This window comes from Typopeltis vanoorti, chromosome 4 (assembly GCF_054136105.1).
Source record: "Typopeltis vanoorti isolate ZY-2024b chromosome 4, IOZ_Tvanoo_1.0, whole genome shotgun sequence".
In the NCBI taxonomy this organism is placed as follows: domain Eukaryota; kingdom Metazoa; phylum Arthropoda; class Arachnida; order Uropygi; family Thelyphonidae; genus Typopeltis; species Typopeltis vanoorti.
This window is the reverse complement of record NC_143552.1, coordinates 137,943,229-137,965,685: the sequence shown is the minus strand read 5'-3', so window position 1 is coordinate 137,965,685 and position 22,457 is coordinate 137,943,229. Positions and strand designations below refer to the sequence as shown.

Here is a 22,457-nt window from a genome sequence, read left to right as displayed (position 1 = left end):
ATCATCCAGGTGGTGACATTGAAAGAATGAAGAAACCATTAGTTTATACAGGAATTGTGATGAATGAAGTGGAGGTGAATAGTCTATTACAGAACCTTAATGTGAATACATCTGTGGGATTGGATGGTATACTGGCACAGGTCTTACGTGGAGCGGCTAAAGAATTATCAGTGACCTTGACCATGTTGTTTAATCTGAGTCTCGGGTCTGGTTTAGTCCCGAAGGTGTGGAAAGAGGGGAAAATAGTCCCACTGCATAAAGGAGGATCCAAGACTACTGTTGCAAATTACTGACCGATCAGCACATCAGGAGTCGTAGTCAAGGGAAAAATAGAGGAATGGATTGATGAAAATGAGATACTGTATTGGGGATAGCATGGCTTTGTGAAGGGTAGATCATGCCTCAGTAACTTGCTCAAGTTTTATAACACAGTGACGGCTGAACTGGATAAGGGTAAGTAATGGGTTTACAGTGATACTGCTGGACCTGGCTAAGGCCTTTGACAGGAACCACATGGAATTCTAATCCGTTAGCTGCAAAATATGGGAATAGATATAGGGTTGGTGAGATGGAGAGATATCAGAGAGTAGTTTATTCAGGAGTAGAATCCAAAAGATGGCCTGTGACTAGTGGTGTGCCACAGGGTTCTGTTCTTGGACCACTGCTGTTTAATTTGTTCATTAACGATATAGGGAAGGATCTAAGAGGAACTGTTCATTTGTTTGCTGATGATGCAAAGTTGGGTAGGGCAATAGTGAATGCAGACGATGTCACAGTCTTGCAGGATGATTTGGATAGATTCTAGTTCTGGGCTAAGGAGAATGGATGTCAATTTAATGTGACAAAATATAAGGTTATGCATTTTGGGGTGAAAAGATTAACAGCAGTATACCACATTGGTGGAACTGTACTCCAGGAGATTGATGAGGCCAGGGATTTTTGAGTGTTGGTGGATAGGAAGATGAAGTTTAGGGGACACATTGCAAAAGTGGCTAGATCAGCTCATCAACTCACTTGGTTGTTGAAAAATACTTTGACAAGCAGAGACAAGTAAGTTATTGTTCCTCTGTACCGAGCTTTGATTTGGATAGATTGCAAATCAAAGACAGACCTCATCTTGACTGCTGTACCCAGATTTGGTCATCCCTAGGTTTCTTCTTGATGGGGAGGGGGTGGAGAGGATCCAGAGGCGAGTGACCAAGGTCTATGGAATGAACCTTATGAGAACAGGTTGAAGATTTGTGGGTTGCAGAAATTGGTTGATAGTCAGAAAAGGGGAGATATGTTTGAGACATTCACATTGCTGAAGGGTTTCTATAGGATTAATTCAGAGGATATTTTTGAGATCAAGACTGGTGGTGGTGGGAGAACCAGGAGACATCTATGGAAGCTGGGCAAGGGTGTTAGAGCTGGGTTCGTTACTTTTAGAGTGGTGAATGAGTGGAATAAGCTGCCAGAGTCTGTTGTGGATGCTACGACAGTGAGTGAGTTCAAGGCAAGGTATGATAGATACTGTGAAAATGTCGAATAGTTGTGTGGGCATGATGTTTAGGGCTTCCCTCAATGAGTCTAAGGACTCCCTTTAGTCGCCCGTAATAATAATAATATACGATTTTTATCTTAAATTTTTATGTCATCATGGGTTTCTTTTACGATACTTTTCTCTCTATTTCTGAGCTTTTTCAACAGTCTCCATAACATCTTGTTATTTTCCTAATATTTATCTTCTATTTTCTTACCAGTCTTGCCGTGATTTGTTTAACTAGTATACACAATAAATACTTGGCTTTCTTACATTTTTCTCTGTATTCTGTTAGAACATATGCTGACTTACTCGCCAGAAACTTTAGATTTACTTTTTTCATTGTTTCCAGGACAGGATAGATTCTTTAACTTTCTGAGTCTATCCATCATGGACAGGAAATCCGCAAGGGAAATCTGAATGGAAACCTATAGGACAAGTAAAATATTTCAGCTATTTAAGAAGAATATGTGAAGATGTCAAGTTAAATATGGACATACACAATAAAAAAAAAAAAAGAGAGCAAAACTGATTATAGTAGGGAGCCAACTGAATAAATTTATATGAAATTAAGTTAGTCAAAATATTAGCTGCATAAAAAACAGTGTTGAAACCAATTTTAACTTATTCTGAAAGCTGGGTTAGAAATAGAAGGTGATCAAAGACTAGAGATAAGAGAGGTTTGAGAAAAATTTGGGGATTGAGCAGATGGTATCAATGGAGAATCATATTAAAAAATTATAGTACTAGGTAGTAACTTAACATTATTAACATTCAAGAAATCTGAGTAAAAAATGATCATAGATAGTGTGGTTCCCTAAACAGATAGGAAAGATTAGAAGAACAGGTGTTTGATGCCAGGATGTAAGGTGGAAAGACCCATAAAATGATCAAGATCTACATGGATTGATACAGTTAGTATGCCTTAGAAGACCAAAATATAGATCTGACAGTTTGGTGTCCTGACAAATAACAAATAAGATAACAAGAATATAAATAAACTATGAGCAGTTGATTTATATTCTTGCATTATAATAAGGATGAAGATTATCTCCACTGTTATGAAGACATTGTCTCTACTACAAAATTATGAAGAAAAGTTGTAAAGAAAAATAATCTACTCAGCTCTTTATTCAGATGATGTTATGCCTTTGAATAAATCCAGTAGAAGTCTGCAGGATTCCTTAACTAAACTGAATAATTGCTGTAATAAATTTGGCATAAAATTCGCCAAATCTGGTTGCAGATGAACGCATCTACTGCAACCAGAATGCTACTTGTAGTCTTCATTACACAAGATTATCTTCATGTTTAGCATTGAATACTATAGTTGCGCCTTTCTTTCCCTAGCGTAATATTATTGCCTGAATCTAGTATCTTGTAGCGGTTGTTTCAAATATTCTCACCTGCTTTCATCTTTGTTTTGGTAATACCAATTATGTCAACCTGGTATTTTTTGACAGATACATTCCTTTTCCATTGATCTTCATTTAGATTGCATCTATCATGAATTCTGTTGTTGAGCTTAAGTTTGTTTCAGTAGCCGTCTTTTTACTGTTCACCCTGGTTTTCTGACACAAACAATCAAGGCTTTGTTTAACTAAGCATCTCCACAGCCAGTATGACATTTATTCCTGTTTTTAATCATCATTTGATATAAGCCAATGCAGAATAGAATTGGGTCAGCTAAATCCTAAAGTACCATCTTATCCACATCCATATACTATAGATGTAGATGACATAGCAGGATGCACTGCAAAAAAGGTGAGGATTGGACATTAGGTCAGAAGCCACAGTTCGTTCTTGGCATTCCTTAAAAGGTTATGTCGAAGTTTCCTCCCAGTTACTCTTAAGCATCTAACAGTACAAAAATATCAAATCACTAGAAGCAAGTTATTTATAAAAACAAATGAATAATAGCCAAAAAAATAATAATAAAATAAATAAGTAAATAAAAAGAATAAACATGGGTTACCTAACAGCATGGTGGAAGGAGATGGGGAAAAGACCAAATACATTAAAAAAAAATTAAGAAATATGAGTAAAGAGATAAAAGAATTTATGGAATTTATGAAAGGAAAAAACCTGGTTTCACTTCCAGTAACAAGATTAATATAAATAAATAAATAAACTATTGCCAGCTGCTAACCATACAAAAGATGGTATAACATCAGCAAAAAAAATCAGCAAACTTGCAATACATAATGAATTTATTAAATATGAAAGTAGCATTTCATCAGACAATTATTAAAATTAGCTAACAATATCAACAGTGGTAATAAATAAAATTACCAGAGGCTGGAGTAAGGTTGTTATAATTCCAGTATATATTTAAAAAAAGGCAATAAGTAAAACTATGAAAACTGTTGAAGAGTAAGTCATAAATATTCATTATAAGCTTATGCATATGAATATTAACATGAAACTGAAATTATATGTGTGTAAGATAATCTTTAGGAAGAACAACATGATTTCAAAAAGGATGATGTGTATTACTTCAACTTTTATGTTAAAAATCCTAATGCAGAAGCATTGTGCATTCAAAATAGAAACACATATAACATTGGTAGATTACCAGAAAGCCTTTGATATATCCACAAGAAATTATCTATGACCATACTTAGAAGTTAAACATCCCAAAGTAGGTTCTTTTAGCAATAACTAACATAGAATCACATAACAATTAAAAATCATGGAAACAGTGAAAATGTTACAGGCTGGAAAACTGTAACAAGAGGAATTCAAGATACTGAATGTCACCATTCTTTTTTAATATCAGAATAGATAAAATTGGGGGTCACTTGGGGAGAGAGGGCTCAAATCTAGTTAACTAGAGGAGACTTATGCATAAAGAGCTAACTAGAACTTCTGACCTAATATCCTATCCCATCCACACCTTCTTGTGGTATATTCTGTTAGTAGATTCATTATCCCACTTGATTTGATATTCATTAGGATACTGAATGAAGTAGGATAGATTGTTAAATTAAGTTTTAACTGACAGAAATTCTATGTTTTGCTTTAAATCAAAAACAAAATGATGGTACAAGATGATGGATACTTTGTTGAACTGGGGTGTTGCCCACTTTAACAAGGCCACTGCTTTTTCATCAGGGAATCAGGACAAACAGTAAGATAAATTCAAACTTAGCATCAACAGAATTGAAGGTACCATGTTAACATAATTGGCATTACTGAGATGAAGTTTGAAATAGGAGAGATTCTTTTTGAGTCAACTAATAATTACAATAAGATTAACATCTTATGGCTAAAATCTTATTTAGGCAATGTGATCTGTAGCTACAGGCATTCAACACAACATGAAGATAAGCCTCTTGAATCGCAGGCAATTTCAAGTAGAGTAGGCAAATTTCAAAATGAAAAATTGGATAGTGAGAAATTTGTGCCTATGGCTTCACAGAATTTCTAATGGAGAAGTGAAGGAATTTTTGAGTGCTGATATAAAGGTATCATTGTTGGGGAAGAGTTAATAATAATGGTGGATTTCTGTTTATCAGACTGGCATTACTACACCGTATTCCAAATAAAAATATACACAAATTTACCAAGAAATAAGAATAGTGTTATTGACTTATGCTATTGTTAAAAGTGATAATTTTGCATTGGTTTCAGTGTATAAGATTGTACAGGGGATTTCCAAAAGGAAATTTTTGTTTTGAGCAGGATAAAAATGAATATATGATATTTAAATAAGCTCTGTATGAAGGTAGATAAACAAAACTCTTCGGAAAACTTCAGTAAGAATACAGAAGATAAATTTTATGAATGTGGCAAAATGTTTTAGAAGCTATTGAAAAAGCTTAGAAACAAAGGAAAGAGCACTGAAATGAATTAGCAGTGATAAGGGTTACTCAGAATTTCAGGATAAGGTCATTCCAAATGTTTCAAATTATTAAATGATATAAGGAGTAACAAAAAACGGTGGTAGAAAATATTCAGCATTAGTGCATCATGAGTATATAGAGGTAGAAAAAGTCATCAGAAACCTAAAATGATATACATCCAAAAATGCAATGTGGAGGTATAAAGTTTTATGCTATGTCGCATAATTTAGTCCTGGTTGGGCAAGTGATTAGCATATCTGTGGGCTGTTGGTTTGAATCCCACCATGGATATAGATGTTTGTGAATGCCTAGGTGGGAGATGAATTTCAATGCAGACATGAGACCATCGTCCTGCTTATCGAGGCCTTAAAGCAGCTTGAAAAAAAGTTCCATGGTTTGTTTCCAGAGTAGGGTTTCTGAACTGCGTATAAAATAAGTAAAAAATTATAAAATATGTATAAAATTGATTTAAAAGAGTATAAAAAATATAAGACTTGATAAAAAGTAAAAATAAATCCTTAAAACACTTACAGCACGAATGTGCTGTAGATTTACAAAAAAAAACTTTTGTGGGTAGGATCCACATAAACAAATGATAATTCAGAAAGTTCCATTACTTATAAATAAAATACAACTCTCATATTATCCATCTAAAAAAAAAAAACTGAAACTGAATAAAACTGCCTAGAGTACTATCTTTCTTTATATGATATTGCAGGTGTGTGTGTGTGTGTGTGTGTGTGTGTGTGTGTGTGTGTGTGTGTGTGTGTGTGTGTGTGTGTGTGTGTGTGTGTGTGTGTGGATAAAAAGTATAAAACTAGCATTTAAACTAATTGTGGGACCGCATTCAATAACCCGTTGTTTGCAGATGACCAAATAACAGTGATAACTGATCTCTGAAGTCAATATTTTCTTAACCATAATACAGAAAAATCTGGAATGAAATATCTGCTGATATTTCCAGGCACTATGAGTAGGAGAAAGAGGTAGGTGATAGGATAGAGTCCTGAAGTTCACCTGCATTGGTGGTGAAACTGGAAAAGAGGGAGTCATCAACCATGACATGCAGTGAATGACCAGAGAGGAAGCTGGCCACCCAGTTACAGAGGGTGGCAGGTAGACCAAAGGATGACAGCCTGTTTAGCTGGTCTCCATGAAAGACGCGATCAAAATCTCTGAAAATGTTAAAAGCAAAAAGTGACAGCACAAGTTCCTCTGAACCTTTCTATGGCACATGTCCAGTAATGGGTGATTTAAGCTAAAAGGTCAGCTGTGGATCTTGAGTAGCAGAATCTGTACTGTTGATTGCTGATGGGCTTCCAGGTAGTTGAGAAGTTGGCTGTTGACAACTTTCTCCATTATTTTGCAGTGGACTGAGGTGATAGCAGTTTGTCAATAGTTTGATGGTAGGCTTCTTTCCCCCCCCCCCCTTTTTTTTTTTTGGAAATAGATTGGATATATATACTCGGGGGCTTCCCCCCCCCCCCCCCCCGAGTTTCGGACTGGTAGGCTGGTTCTCCTTGAATTCTGATGACTTGAAAAGGGGATTCTGGCACTTGTGCCCCCCCCCCCCATCCGAATTCCGGACTGGTAGGCCGGTTCTCCATGAATTCTGATGACTCAAATTTTGAAAACTCAAAAGGAGGGGGGTTTCCTCCCCCTGGTGCCTATGCCCCCCCCCCCCCACACACACACACACACGCACACCTGAGTTGCAGACTGCTAGGCCAGTTCTCCTTGAATTCTGATGACTCGGCACTCAGGGTAGCCCCCTGAGTTTCAAAACGTTTCAAATAACTTGACAAAAAATGTGACATGAAAATGTTACAAAAAAGGTTATCATTTTATATTATAGAGTAGATATATTATATTATGGATATGATATCTGGTATTTATTAACAGTTTTATTTCTGATCCAGCTTTCACATTCATAAGCTAAAATTGATTTCAGTACTGTAATACAACTTTACTTTATATTTTGGTATCATCGTTATTAATAGAACAGACCAATATGGTCTATTCCAGTCTCATTATCCATCCAATATCTTTTTTCAGGTCTACCCTGCCTTCTCTTTTCAGTTGACTTATATTTTAGTATTTGTTTAGGATGTCAGGTGTTGACCATCTATGGAAACTGGGAAAGAGTGTGGTTAACAAGGGTGTTAGAGCTGGGTTCTTTACTTTTAGAGTGGCAAATGAGTGGAATAAGCTGCCAGAGTCTGTTGTGAGGTGCCATGACAGTGAATGAGTTCAAGGCAAGGTATGATAGATACTGTGAGAATGTCGAATAGTTGTGTGGACATGACCTCCCTCGATGAATCTAAGGGCTCCCTGGAGTCGCACATAATAATAGTAATAATAATAATAATTGTATATTTTCAAGCGTATTTCTTTTTGTACTATATTTGGGTTGAGTGTTCTATTTATCAGGCCTATAATCTGTAAAAAGTTTGAAGTTTTTAATTTTGTCTTTTTCTCCTTCATATGATATTTCGCATCCAAGATAACTGAAAGTATTTATCTGTTCTATCATTTTGTTATTAATAACTATTTTGCTTCTAACCGGAGTTTGTCCACAAAATGCCATTGTTTTAGTTTTATCTATGGAAATTTTCATTCCAAACTGTTCTACTCATTTTGGTATTGTCCCATAAATGTATTCAGTTGGTTTTTGGTGATACCAGCATTATTTATTCTCTTACTATTTCCTACTGTACTTTGTTTCGTATTGTAATTTGCCTGCTTTACTGAAAATGGTCTCTAAATAGTGAAAATGTGTAAAATGTGAATTATGATGTGGCAACTCTAAAACTTTTAACCCTCCATATATGAATATTTCTGTTTGAATATCATCTTAAGTTTCTAATGGCTTTTCTGTCTTAAGTATTCATATGTACTCACACCTTCTTCTTCTTCAGTATTTTCTAACATTAGTCCTTCACTTCTTGATAGAGAGTTTAGCAGAGGTAGAGATAACTATTAAATTATTTAAGGAATTTACAATGTATACTGGAATATTAATTAAAAGAAACTTTAATAAATACCTCCTATATTTTGGCAATTGCCATCTTCATGGAAACATACAACTATGACACGTGCACGCAGGCACTACAAAAAGCAAATGAAGCAGAAGAGAGAAAACTACTGTTGTTCCTAGAGTCCTAAAGGTGCCCCCTAGTGGGCTATATTGGGTTGTCTTGACTGTTGGGCTGAAGTTCTCAAGATGCAAGCTTCCCAAATTGCTGAGACTACCCCAAATTTGGGAAACTTGCATCTTGAGAACTTGTGCAAGTTCAAAATTGCCCTGTTTCCTAGCATTTATGATGAATCTGTGAAACTCAATAATTTATTTTCGAATTCATCTGGAATTTTTGTGATATTTTCGTTTTTGCATGCATGCATAAATCATTTCTCTTCATAAATCTAAAGCACCATGATGGTGCTTTAGATTTATGAAGAGAAATGTGAGAAATTTCTCACGCCCTATGTCACCATATTTATACAGCTTCCAGGGATGACCTCTCGTTCTTCTTAACATCCATTCTTTTTATGGATCACATAGAGATACCATATGGCTTTAACGAGTTTAATATGAAGAGAAATCCTTTGAAATTGATATTTCTTTCTGTTGCTAATAATTTTGCTTATTGAATAATCATTTTTGTAGATACGCAGCAACCTGGTCTTCTTTGATCCATTATCCAATTTTTAATTTAAATTTTTGATTTCTGGCCATTTTGCTAGTTTTCTGCAGTGATTGTGTTTTTTAGAATTTGCTTCTATTAATTGCTACTTTTATTTCCTCCAAGTTCATACCATGTTTTTCTGTAGAAGGAGGCCTAAAGTGCTGCTCTGCTGCCCTATTGCCATTCTTTTTTGCGTATTTAATCACACTATGCTTAAACGCAATTATATAGCTATGTCTGTGCTTCATAGAATCCATGATCTATAAAAAAATTTAAATAACATAATTTATATTGTATTTGTATTGATTTGTATTTATTGCTAGTTTACATGTGTGACAGTTAACAACTATGCACCTATTCAAGCTGATCATGCATTACCGACAAGTGATGATGCACCATAATTGCACATACATCAAAAACACATTTTTGTATAGATGCACCGGTTTTTAAGATGCATTTATCTTATAGGATTCATCCTGATTTTCAGATAAATTTTAGGTATATAAAAGCACATCTTATAAGGTGAAAAATACGGTGATTTAAGGCAAAGTTTGGTAATCACATTCAGTGCTATTCTAAATGTCAGGATCATTGACTGGTTATATGGATCCTTTTATTATTATTATTTTGGTAACCGCCATGGAGTCAATAGACTCATCATGAGAAGCCCACTCAACTAACAATTCTATGATAATGAACTTCAAAGTTATTTACACTCACAATGCATTCTGGTAATGATTCCACTCAAACCCTCCCGGAAAAAAATCTACTTCTCACACCTTGTCACGATATCTTTATACAGCTTCCAGGGATGACCTCTCATTCTTCTTAACATCCATTCTTTTTATGGATCGCATAGAGATATCATATGGCTTTAAGGATCATGCAGAGATAGGTATAAAGTGGTTCTAATAATAATAGATTACAGTATGCAATGTAGTGTATCTGCTGAATGTTCACATGTTCAGGCAGAACTCTGCCTGAGTTCTGTGAATGTTCTCCATTTTCTTGGTAATCCTGAAGTTTTTAAAACTTTGAAACAAATTCAGAAATTAGACTGCCATCAGTGATTTGAAGAGCAATTTATAAAGATGCAAAGTGAGTTAGTAGTCTCTTTTGGTAGTGGCAGTGCTTTATCTGACTGTGAGATTGGAGTCTCACACTTAATACACTAGCCTAATGATGTTGCCTTGAATAATCTTTAGATGGAAGATGAATATTGTCACTCAATATGAGGTTCCTCTTAATGGAGGTCAAAAGTGGCTTGAAAAGTTCTCTATATTGGGTCTTTAGAACAGGTTTTCTGGACTATCTAGGGAACAAAAATTAAAAAGTATATATAAGATTAATGGAAATAGATAAAAAAAAAAAAATTCTTAGTGCGCCCTCAGTACTAACATACCACAGGTTTCTAACTTTTTGCAGTCTTTTATGGATGGGAGTCACATAAAGAAGGTGGGGGTCGTAGGAATGGAATCAGTGTACAGAAAATGCTCATAGAAATTTATGGATAATACAGGTACTGTACAATGATAGTTCATCTTTTCTTGCTATAGTTAACTGAGTTTTGATAAATAGAACTTCTACACAATATAGGAGTTTTATTTGTCAGTCATGTTTTATCTAATTTGCTTTTGAACATTTAGCTCTGCTTTACTAAAATAAAAGATTTTTTTTAAAGGAAAGAATTTTCTTATCCTAGTTATTACACAAACATATTATAGATGATTAAATAATAACTTAGAATATTTCTATATTCTGAGTTGTTGCTAATTAATTAAATTAAATTAACTTTACGATATTGTTCCTATAAAGATATCGAATGATGATTAAGTTTTATTTTTGTGCAAGAAATCTCCAACTCTTGACTATACCACACACACACACACACACACCAGTACTTATTTGACTCCTTTTAAACACTGCAAAATAATACAGTACTACCAAGATGCTTAATAAAATTGCTAGAAATATACAAATGGAAAACTACATAGTGTATTTTAATATTGTGCAAATTTTGTACACACTGGATGCAGAAATTGGTAAGAATATTACTCTGTTTCTGAAAGTCTACTTCTACAAAAGATGGGGAAATAATGACTGTCCAATTCTCATTAAGAAAATTGCCATTTCAGTCAGATCCCAAAGATGAAGAATATCCATATTGTACTATCAAGTCCTTTCCATCCCAGTTGGAGCATACAGTTCAGTGGGCACGAGATAAGGTAAAAGTTTTTAATATTTAACATAAATAATTGCAGTAAATAAGAATGTTTGATATGTATAATAATATTAACAGATCTCTGAGAAATCAGTGATATCTTCTCATACACATATATAGATTATACATTTAATGTCTGTTTATAAACTATTATGATTGTTGGGAAACTTGAAAATAGTTTATTGTGCTATATGCTATAATATGATACTACCATTATTTAACTCTCCTGTTTAAGACTTAATAAAATTGGTTAGGTTCATCATGAATGTAATAAATGTTTTTGAAAAAAAATTAAATAAAAAAACAGCTTTTTGTTCATTCTTTTTCAAATTTGTTAGTGTTTTAAGTTTATTTCTGCTATAGGCATACATGTTTTGTTAATACAGGAAAACGTCGCTTAATGCGAATTCGATATGCATGATAATCGGTTAGCGTGATTGAGTGAAATGATACTATTTCCCACTTTAAGTGAGTGATTAATCAGCTAACACAATTTTTTACATTGTACAAAATTTTTTGTTGCCAATCTGCAGCGAGTGGAAAAGCTGGAAATTATTAAGAGACATGAAAGTGGCACTAGTAATACAATGATTATGCGAGATCTGGGATACAGAACAGGAAAGATGAAGAATATCTACAGTTTAGACTATTTAAATAAGAGCAGAGAACAAGGAAAAGTTGCTACTGCTTCTTTAAGCATACAGATCACCTGAAATAGAAGCCATTTAATGATCAAGATGGAGCGTCTTCTATCACTCTGGATTGAGGATTATAACCAAAAAAGAATATCTCTTAGTAAAAGGAAAATTCAGGCAAAAGCTCTCAATATTTTTACCTCATTGAAAGAGACCAAATTTCAAGAGGGATGTGAAAGCTTTACTGAGAGTTTGATGGTTTGACCATTTTAAAAATCAAACTGGACTCATAACCTAAGAATAACTGGGGGATTTGCTGATGCTGATAAAGATTCTGCAGCGAAGTCTCCTGAAGACTGTTTCTCTTTTGAAAGCTTATGCCAACAGAAACTTTCCTAGCAAAAACTGAAGCATCTCAACTAGGATACAGAGTATCTAAAGATTGTCTTACACTTTTATTAAGAGGCAATGCAGAAGGCAACTTTAAACTCAATTGCGAGATTGTTGCCATAAAGCAGTGAACATCCTTTCCTTCCCATCTTTCACGTGTTGGGTGCAGACAGATGTTCTTTGCTCCATGTGTATCATGCTCAAAACTTGATTGTATTCCAACTCTCTGCTTCTGTCGGAGTGTACTCTAGAATAGATAGACCCTGTTCACTATCTATCTACAGGAATTGCGACTGGAGCATTTTGAACTTCACTAATCCCTAGTCTATATTATCAAGGCAAATAAACTACCTTTGTTGCTTCGAGATCAACAGCTGTTTCTGTTATATGCTACAAAAATAAAATCCTGCCAGACCATCCCACATTGCCAACCATTTTTTGCCCGTAGTGAGAGCATGTTTACAATAACTGCCATATGACCCTATGGTTTGCAAATATAAGTGCTCTTACAAGAAAATTTTGGATAGCTTGCAAAAAAAAAAAAAAAAAAAAACGTAGTTTTTTTTCCAGGCTACCCAAAATTTCCACTCCTGTTGTTTACTAGCAGCACTGTTGTCACAAGCTCATAGAATCAAATACTCTGATTTTGTACCTGTCTGCACAGATAGTTCAAATCAGACGCGCTAGTGAGATCATCTGATGTCTTTCTAGACAGCATAATATCTACTTAGAACCCACTAGAATGTAATGACTTTATAGCTGAGCTGTATGCTATAGAGCTTGCACTAAAATACATAAGATTGCATTGCTACCAAAGGTGCATAACATATTCAGATTCACAAAGGTTTCTATGGACAGTAAGATATATAGAGCTATAGAAATATCCAGGGGCCCTCTCAAATTCAATGCTCTCTCTCTCTCTCTCTCTCTCTCTCTCTTTCTTTCCCCCAGTTAAGCAAGCTACACTTGAATTCCATTGATTTGAATTTTCCTTGGATTCCAAGCCAAGGCAAATGAAGCTGCAGATACACAGCTAGTCCAGTTTGTTTCTCAAGTCCCTCTGCCATCTGCTTGTCCCATTCACTGACTACCAGCAAATTATCAGACACAGTCATTTATCTAGGTGGCAGTCATGGAATAGAGAGACCAGTAATAAGCTCTATTGAATTAAGCCTGAAATTAAATCGTGGCAGTTTAGCCTGAGCAGGATTCATAAAGAGGTAGTTGTTCTTGCTTAGTTCCACATTGTCAACTCTCACACACACACACACACACACACACTCCTTCCTTTTGAGGGGTGATTACATACTTGTGCATAAGTTCTGGACTAACCATCAATCATACTTTAATTGACTGCCCTCGTTTCACCATTGAACACAGTTATTATTTTCGCTCTGTTTATAATCTATCTGAGCCCTACACACTTCAGATTTTATCACTCATTAAATGTTTCTTTGGGTTTTAAATTTTTGCAGGAAATGGATGCTTTTTTTTTTTTTTTGCTGTATATAGACTTTTAATACCAAGTTCATTTTTTTTCTGTTTGATACAATTTTTTACATTTTTTTGTATCTTTTTTTTCACTTGCTTCATATACACCTGCTTAAACTTGTTTTTGAACCCTTTTAAAGTTGTTTACCTTTTTACACTTGTTTGTTTATCAAATTATTTTACTTAATTATTATTAAGATCATTACTGTTGCAGTATGACCTGAGTAGTCCTTGCATCATTAAACTCTAAATCAATCAGTAAATCAATCATATCCAAATAACAATCTAAATAACTAAACAAAAGTCACGGAAAGTCATGAGGCTATTGAGAAAGCTCAGAAATGGAGGAAAGAGTGCTGTGAAAGTAATTATATTTCATGCTGACACTTGACCAAGTATTTTGCATGCACTCTGTGTAAGTGGTGTTTACGTACATCTGCATAAAAGTTTCTAATTCAGTGACTGCATATAGTAGTATACATATAGTATACAATAGCATATATTACTGCATATAGTAGTAAGTTAATACTGGCTCTAGGCTCTACGAGCCAGTATTAACTTATGGACATGAGAGGCATGTTAGAAGCAAAACAGTTGATCAAAGACTGGAGGCCACAATTATGAAAGTTCTTAAAAAAATTGGGGAAGTGAACAGATGACATTAATGATAAAATGATTTTTAAAATGAATATATTAGAAAAGAACTTGACATTATTACTACACAAGAATGTGTGAGTAGAGCTTCCAGATGAGTGGTCTAAAATAGAATGTTAGACAAAAATCATAACAGTGTTTTACAGTGTAAACAACACCAGAAGAACAAAATAAATGGTTTTTTTTGCTAATATTTTGCAGGATTTCCAGCCACATTCAGAGCACAAATTACAACTGTTACAATAGACATACAGCAGTCACTTAGATTATTTTAGAAGCAATTCAGTTTGTAATTAAAAGTAACTAATGTCCTATCAAGATGCTTTCAAGAGGCCATATAAAAATAAATTTAATTCAGAGAAGTCAGACTAAATGTGGTCTTAGAATGACTGTCTCTCAGATCTTTACCAAATTAATACAGTCATGTTTGTTGGTTAGGAGAATATTTCATAACTGATTCTGATTCCAAAAATAGTCTCTCTTACCTATAGAGATTTCTCTGCAGCACATTTGTTTTCCTTGATTTAATCCTGTGTGAAAGAGTATATAGCATTTACCAGTTGTAACTTGCAGTTCAGATGGCCATAAAAGTAATTTTTATATTATTGAAGATGGATAGTAACAGATCTGCTGGTCTATCCAAAGCAGGCTAAGCTGCATTCTTAGGGAACTTTATCACTTGAGGATGTAGCTCATATTCTGGAGAATGGATGGATTTCTTCTATCTGGAGTTGTGGTTTTGAAAGTGCATGGTGATTATATTTCTGAAAAGCTTTAGCTATCTTTTCTGATATATCCCGGATACAGAAGAAGTAGTTTAATTGTGATTCTGTATATTTGGTGTGAGAATGACAGGGTGATGATACTTTGTCTTTTAAGCTGTTTTCGTTGTTAACTGGCTGTTGCTTTTGCATACTGTGACAAACTGTTTGTGTTCTAAAGAAGATGCTAGATATAAAACCAGTGAAATATCAGCAAATAAGTAAATAAATATATTATTTATTTTATTATTATGTCTTGTGTTGTGAATTAAAACCATTAAATAACTCAACATGAACTACCAACACGTGTTTCTACGCATTTAAGGTGTTGTAGACTGAGTTCAGTAGCAAGAGTGGTATTTATACTGTTGGTTCATTAGAACAAATAGCCCTCACTCTGTACATGTAATGAAGATGCCTTGTTGTTGTAATGGATGAAGGTGGTGTGACTGCTTATGTAAGTACCTTCTAGTGTGTGTGCATGCATATACAGTCATCATCATGCATATCAAGGATTTAGGCCTATCGTGGCCTGTTCCAGCCTTAGAAGTCATCGTTGAATCTTTTAAGAGGACATCCTGGTTTTCTTTTTGCTAATGGCTTGTACTTTAAGGCTTGTTTTGGTAATCTTTCTATTTTCGTTCTTTGAACGTGTTCCATCCATTTATGTTTATATTTTTTAATTTTTTCTGTTACTGATTCCTGGTTATATAATTTATTTTAATATAATAAATATAATTTTAATTCTTTCATAATTTCTTCATTTCTTTTGTGATCAAATAGAGTATATTTTGCAGTTTTTCTCATAAACTTCATTTTAGCTCTTATTAATCTTTGTTTGTCTTTTTGTCCAGATTTCACTTCCATACATTAGGACTGGTAGGGCTAATGTATTGTATACTTTTAGTCTGGTTTGTTTTTGAACTAGGTTTAGTTTAAATATAGAGTTAATTACACCTGTTATTTTTAAATATTCTGCAAATTTTACGTTTATATCTTTTTCATTTTCATATGTGATCATACATCCTAGGTAGTTAAATGATTTCACCTGCTCTAAGACCTTGTTATCTATTACTGTTTTAGTTCTTACTGGATCTTGTCCTTTAAAGGCCATAGTTTTTTGATTTTTCGGTTGATATTATCATACCATAATCTTTGGCTATCTCATTTAGATCTAAAATAGCTTTCTGTGAAATGTACGCTTTGCGGAGTGCGGTTGGAGTGTGGATAGATGATAATAAAGGATTGAATGTCTGTGGAAAATGTAGGGAGAATGAGGAATTGAAGGGTATTTCGGATCGTGAGTGTGATATTTTTGTCAAACTTCAGAATGAAGAAAATAGCGATATGACAAGAAACGGCAAGGTTGTACATGAGAATTATGAGAGTGTGAATGTAGAAAGTGTGAATGATAGTATTAATGGTTTCTCAGAGAATAAAAAAGATGAGATAGATGAATTGAGTGAGATCGCGTTGTTGAATGGTGCGATAGAAAGGGCAAAACAGCAGCTAGAGTGCATGAACAAAAGTCGACTGAATGAACCAACCAATAATAAAAGGTATGACAGGAAAAATAGGCGTATGAATGTGAACATCAACAAAATGAAGGATAGAGTGCTGTATGGAGACTCGTTAGTACGAGGTGTGTTAGTAGAGGATTTGACAAAATCGTACCAACCTGGTGCGACCATAAAGGATGTAACTGAGTCTATTAGAGAGCAAAAGGAAAGGGTGAAAGAAATGATTGTTGTGGCAGGTACGAATGATTTGAAAGGAGATAAAATGGAAATGATAGAAGACCTGAATGAATTGTTTGAGGTAGCAAAAGAAAAGAGTGAGAGAGTTAGAATGATTAGTCTTTTGCCACAGTATGACAGTGAAATGTTTAAAAGGAGGGCCATAATTGCAAATGACTTTATGCATGGGTTATGTATGACGAGTGGTGTGGAATTTGTGGACGTGTGGAGTGAGTTTGATGGGCGAAAGGATCTATATAAGATGGATGGCTTGCATTTGAATGGTTATGGTGTAAGAAGGCTTGAAAAAGTGTTGCTGAATGTAGTGGATGTGCAAATTCAGGGAAACTAGATTTGTTAAGGGGGGGATAGATATACAGTCCTTAGGGAGGCAGTTGAATGTAAGAATGAATATAATATGCTAGAGCAAATAAGGACAACAAACCAGAGTGGGATAGTTAATATAAGGCATCAAGGTAGGGTTGGGGCTAATGGGAGTCTTAAATTCATGTACATTAATACTAGTAGTATTAGGAACAAGAAGGAAGAGTTTTGGGCCATGGTTGGCACTTCCAGACCACAGGTTATTGGTATTAGTGAAACATGGCTGACTGTAGATGATATAGCTAGTGGGATTGAATGTGATGGGTATAGTGTGTTCAGGAATGACAGAGAGAATAAAATGGGGGAGGAGTATTGTTCATGATAGCTGATGAGCTACAGCCAAGGAGAGTAGAAGTTGAATTGCAGGATAGAGAAAAGAGCACATTTGAGGCCCATTTGGTGTGAGATTGTGGCTAGCAGAACTAAATATACAATTGGGTGCTGCTATAGACCAGGTGATGGAAAAGATGGTGGTGACAGTATGCACAAGCAAATAGAAGAAATGAGTGGCAGGAGGGTGATTATTATGGGAGATTTCAACTATGGTCGCATTGATTGGAGTGAGGAGAGGACACACGGGAGGAAGGAATTGGATTTTATGCGGTTATTAAGGGATAACTATCTGCGACAGCATGTAATGGAAAATACTAGGGGTCAGAGAGTGCTTGACCTAGTAATTACATCCGAGGATTTGGCTGTAACAAATATGACCACATTGCCACCACTCGGTGAAAGTGATCATAGGGCCTTGACTTGGGAGGTGGCTAAAGGTGTAGAATTTTCAATTAAGACAGGGTACATGTGGAATTATCGGGCTGGAAAGTATGACAAGCTAAGGAGTTTGATTGGCTCAGTGCCATGGCATGTACAACTGCAAGGACTAGAAGTCGATAGTGCATGGGAGGTAGTTAAGAAGTGCTTGCATGAAGCAGTGGCTGACTGTATACCTAGAGCCCGAATAATAAATCAAGTAGGGGTTAAATGGATGAATAACACCATTAAGCTTGAGCTGCAAAAAAAGAAACAACTATGGAGGGAATTTAAGGAGAAAGGTGAACGGTATAAAGTGCAGGCCAGAAGGGTGACGAGTGTGGTAAGAAAAGCAAAAAACGATTACGAAAGAACATTGGCCATGCAGGTTAAAGAGAATCCTAAACAGTTTTTTAGATATGTAGCAAGTTAAAGGAAAAATGTACATGGCAGAATGATTTTAAAGAATGCCGATGGTAGGGAGGTAACTGAATCAGTTGAGATAGCTGAGTTACTGAGTGAGCACTTTGCAAGAATATATCATCCAGGTGGTGACATTGCAGAAACGAATAAACCAGTAGATTATACGGGAATTGTGGTGAATGAAGTGGAGGTGAGTAGTCTATTGCATAACCTCAATGTCAATACATCTGTGGGATTGGATGGTATACCAGCTCGTGTAGTACGAGAAGGTCTGGGTCAGTCCCGAGCAGGTGGAAGGAGGGAAAAATAGTTCCACTGCATAAAGGTGGTTCCAAGACTGCTGTTGTAAATTACCGACCGATTAGCATATCAGGAATCATTGTCAAGGTCTTAGAGAAATTAGTCAAGAAAAGAATACAGGATTGGATAGATGAAAATGGGATATTGTATGGGGGACAACATGGTTTTTGTGAAGGGTAGATCATGCCTCAGTAACTTGCTCACGTTTTATAACACAGTGACGGCGGAACTGGATAGGGGTAATGGGTTTACAGTGATACTACTGGACCTTGCCAAGGCCTTTGACAGGATACCACATGGAACCCAAATCAGTAAACTGGAGCAGATGGGGATAGATATAGGGTTGGTAAGATGGATAGGAGGGTGGTTGAAGGAGAGATACCAGAGAGTGGTTTATTCAGGAGTGGAGTCAAAAAGACGGCTTGTGACTAGTGGAGTGCCGCAGGGCTCTGTTCTTGGACCACTGCTTTTCAATTTGTTCATCAATGATATAGGAAAGGATTTGAGAGGAAGTGTTCACTTGTTTGCTGATGATGCAAAGTTGGGTAGAGCAATTGTGAGTGCACAGGATGTCAAAATTTTACAGGATGATTTGGATAGTTTGGAGGACTGGGCTAGGAAAAATGGATGTCAGTTTAATGTGGCAAAGTGTAATGTTATGCACTTTGGAGTGAAAAGAACAGCAGCAGTATATCACATTGGTGGAACCGTACTCAAGGAGATTGATGAGGCCAGGGATATGGGAGTTCTGGTGGATAGGGAATTGAAATTTAGGGGGCACATTGCAAAAGTGACTAAAACAGCTCACCAAATCACTTGGCTTATGAAAAATACTTTAACATGCAGAGACAATCAAGTTGTTGTTCCTCTGTATCGAGCCTTGATAAGACCCCATCTGGATTTCTGTGCCCAGTTATGGGCACCAGGGTTTCTTCGTGATGGGGAGGAAGTGGAGAGGGTCCAGAGGCGAGTGACCAAGATGATAGCAGGTCTGTGGAATGAACCTTATGAGAATAGGTTGAGGATTTATGGGTTGCAGAAATTGGACGATAGGCGAAGGAGGGGTGATATGATTGAGACATTCAAATCACTGAAGGGTTTTTATAAGATTGATCCAGAAGATATTTTTCAAAATATGACTGGTGGTGGGAGGACTAGAGGCCATGCATGGAAGCTGGGCAAGAGCGTGGTTGACAAGGGTGTTAGAGCTAGGTTTTTTACTTGGAGAGTGGTGAATGAGTGGAATAAGCTTCCAGAGTCTGTTGTGGTTGCTACGACCGTGAATGAGTTCAAGGCAAGATATGATAGATACTGTGTGAATGCTGAATAGTTGTTCCAGACATGTTGTTAGGGCCTCCCTCGATGAGTCTGTCGACTCCTTGGAGTTTCCCGGAACAATAATAATAATAATAATTATTATATGGTCGTTGGCGAAAAGGACAGTGTTTAAGTTCACAGTAGGAGAAAGATTAATACATCATCATCAAATTCCTGACATGTACCCTCAAAGGGTGTACAGGATATGATAGTGCTACATGGAAAATTTACATCATTACTAACTTCCTATCTACAATTTTCCTCCAAATCAGTCTGTTACTTGTCAAGACTCCAACATTATCAGATTTTTAATTTCTATCGTCTAAGGCAGTGGTCTCCAAAGTGTGGTACGCGTACCGGGGGGGGGGGGACGCGAGTCGATACGTGTGGTACGTCAAAAAAAGTTTTATATTGATAGGAAAAAAATTAAGTAATTAATTAAAGATAAAGAATATTACTTTCTTTCATCAATTAAACATACATCTAATATAGTCAAAGATGTTATAAAGATCCTGTAAACTTAAATTTGCGAGTAGCGCATATTGGGCAACTTTGCACACATAATTGGCCGTGGCAAAGTTGTCATGTTTTTAAAACTAGGGAGTAAATCTCTTTCTTCTTATTATCATTGCCATTGTTTGTAGAGGATCCTAGTGTTGACAAGCCCAACTAGAGAAGGAAAATTGCTTAGTTATCCTGCTATCTACAGATGACAGCACACTTGTATTAATTATTTGACTATTAATAGTAAGTTTAATGATTTTTTAGTATATATTGTTTCTGTGCAATTCCAATGCCTTTTTGTGCTTACTTTTACATTTACACTGGAAACAGTGAATTAATATTATCAATAGTAAATGAATTATATTTAAATTTTACAAATTAACCCTCACAAAATGGATAAATGGTTAAAAAAATTTCCTCCAAAGAAACCGTGAATTGAAGATAATTATGATAGTACTTCTATATCAGACGAACAACAAGGAAAAGATAAGATTGATTCTTCTATTCAAACAAGTTCTCTATCAGTCAAATTAAGTGATAAAAACATTAATCTGAAACTTAACAAAACCTTGCCCAAGAAAGTTCGAAATTATCAAGAAGACTACTTGAAATTGGGATTTACATCGATGATAATCAACAATGAACCTCGTCCTACATGTGTATTGTGTCATGAGACGCTATGTAATGGAAGTATGAAACTATCATTATTAGTAAGACACTTAAAAATTAAACATCCTGAACATGAACACAAATCTTTACAATTCTTTGAACGATATTTGAAGACATGTAATTCTCAATCCAACAACTTAAAAAAATTCACTAAAATTAACGATAAATATTTGGAGGAATTTCTTGAGGGTGCATTTTTAATTGCAAAAGACCAAAAGCCACACACCATTGTGGAAACACTTGTACTCCCAACTGCCATAGAAATGGCAGAAATAATCCATGGAAAAGAATATGCAGATAAACTAAAATGTATTCCCTTATCATCAAATACTATTGCTAGATGTATAGAAATCATTGCAGATAATTTAAAGAAGCAACTATAAAAACAAATGACTCAATGTGGGAAATTTGCTATACAGTTCGATGAAAGCACAGATGTTTCCAACATGTCTCAGTTATTGGTATTTACTAGATATTATTTTAATAATGAATTACACAAAAACTACTTTTTTGTGAGGCACTTCAGGAAAGATGTACAGGGGAAGATATCTTCTCAACAGTAAATAACTTCTTTGTTAAAAACAATATTTTGTGGAAGAACTGTTTAAGCATAACTAGTGATGGAGCAGCTGCTTTAATTGGTACAAAGAAAGGATTCAAAGGAAAAGTAACCGAAATAGCACCAATGTCAAATTCATTCATTTTATTATCCACAGGCAAGCTATTGAGGCAAAAAAAAAATGCAGCCTGATATACACAAAATACTGCAGGATGTTATCAATATAGTTAATTTTATAAAAACGAGAACTTTGAATAGTAAAATATTTACAGTACACTGTCAAGAGATGGGCAGTATCCACGAAAATCTTCTATACCACACGGAGGTTCGTTGGTTATCTCGAGGAAAAGTGCTTAAGAGAGTTGTAGAACTAAAAGATGAGTTATGCATTTTCCTACTGGATAAAAATAAGAAATTTACAGATATTTTCAATGATGATAAGTGGTTATTAATACTATGCTACCTAGCTGATATTTTTGAAAAAGTAAAAATGCTTAATTTGTCTCTTCAAGGAAAAGGTAACATTTTAACAATGAATGAGAAAATAACTGCATTTCGAAAGAAAATGGTGCTGTGGAGAGAGAAATTTGAAAAGGGATGTTTAGAAATG

General features: G+C 35.3%; 1 protein-coding gene across 2 annotated transcripts in view; it reads left to right on the top strand.

Annotated features, from left to right (window-relative positions):
- Window positions 1-22,457, top strand: part of LOC150107706 (ubiquitin-like modifier-activating enzyme 6) — a 701,981-nt gene that overhangs the window by 475,305 nt on the left and 204,219 nt on the right. For both annotated transcript variants that reach the window (XM_090391479.1, XM_090391480.1), the window contains exon 23: window positions 11,189-11,278. In XM_090391479.1, the coding sequence (XP_090247605.1) occupies window positions 11,189-11,278 (90 nt within the window). The remainder of the gene's footprint in view (window positions 1-11,188; window positions 11,279-22,457) is intronic.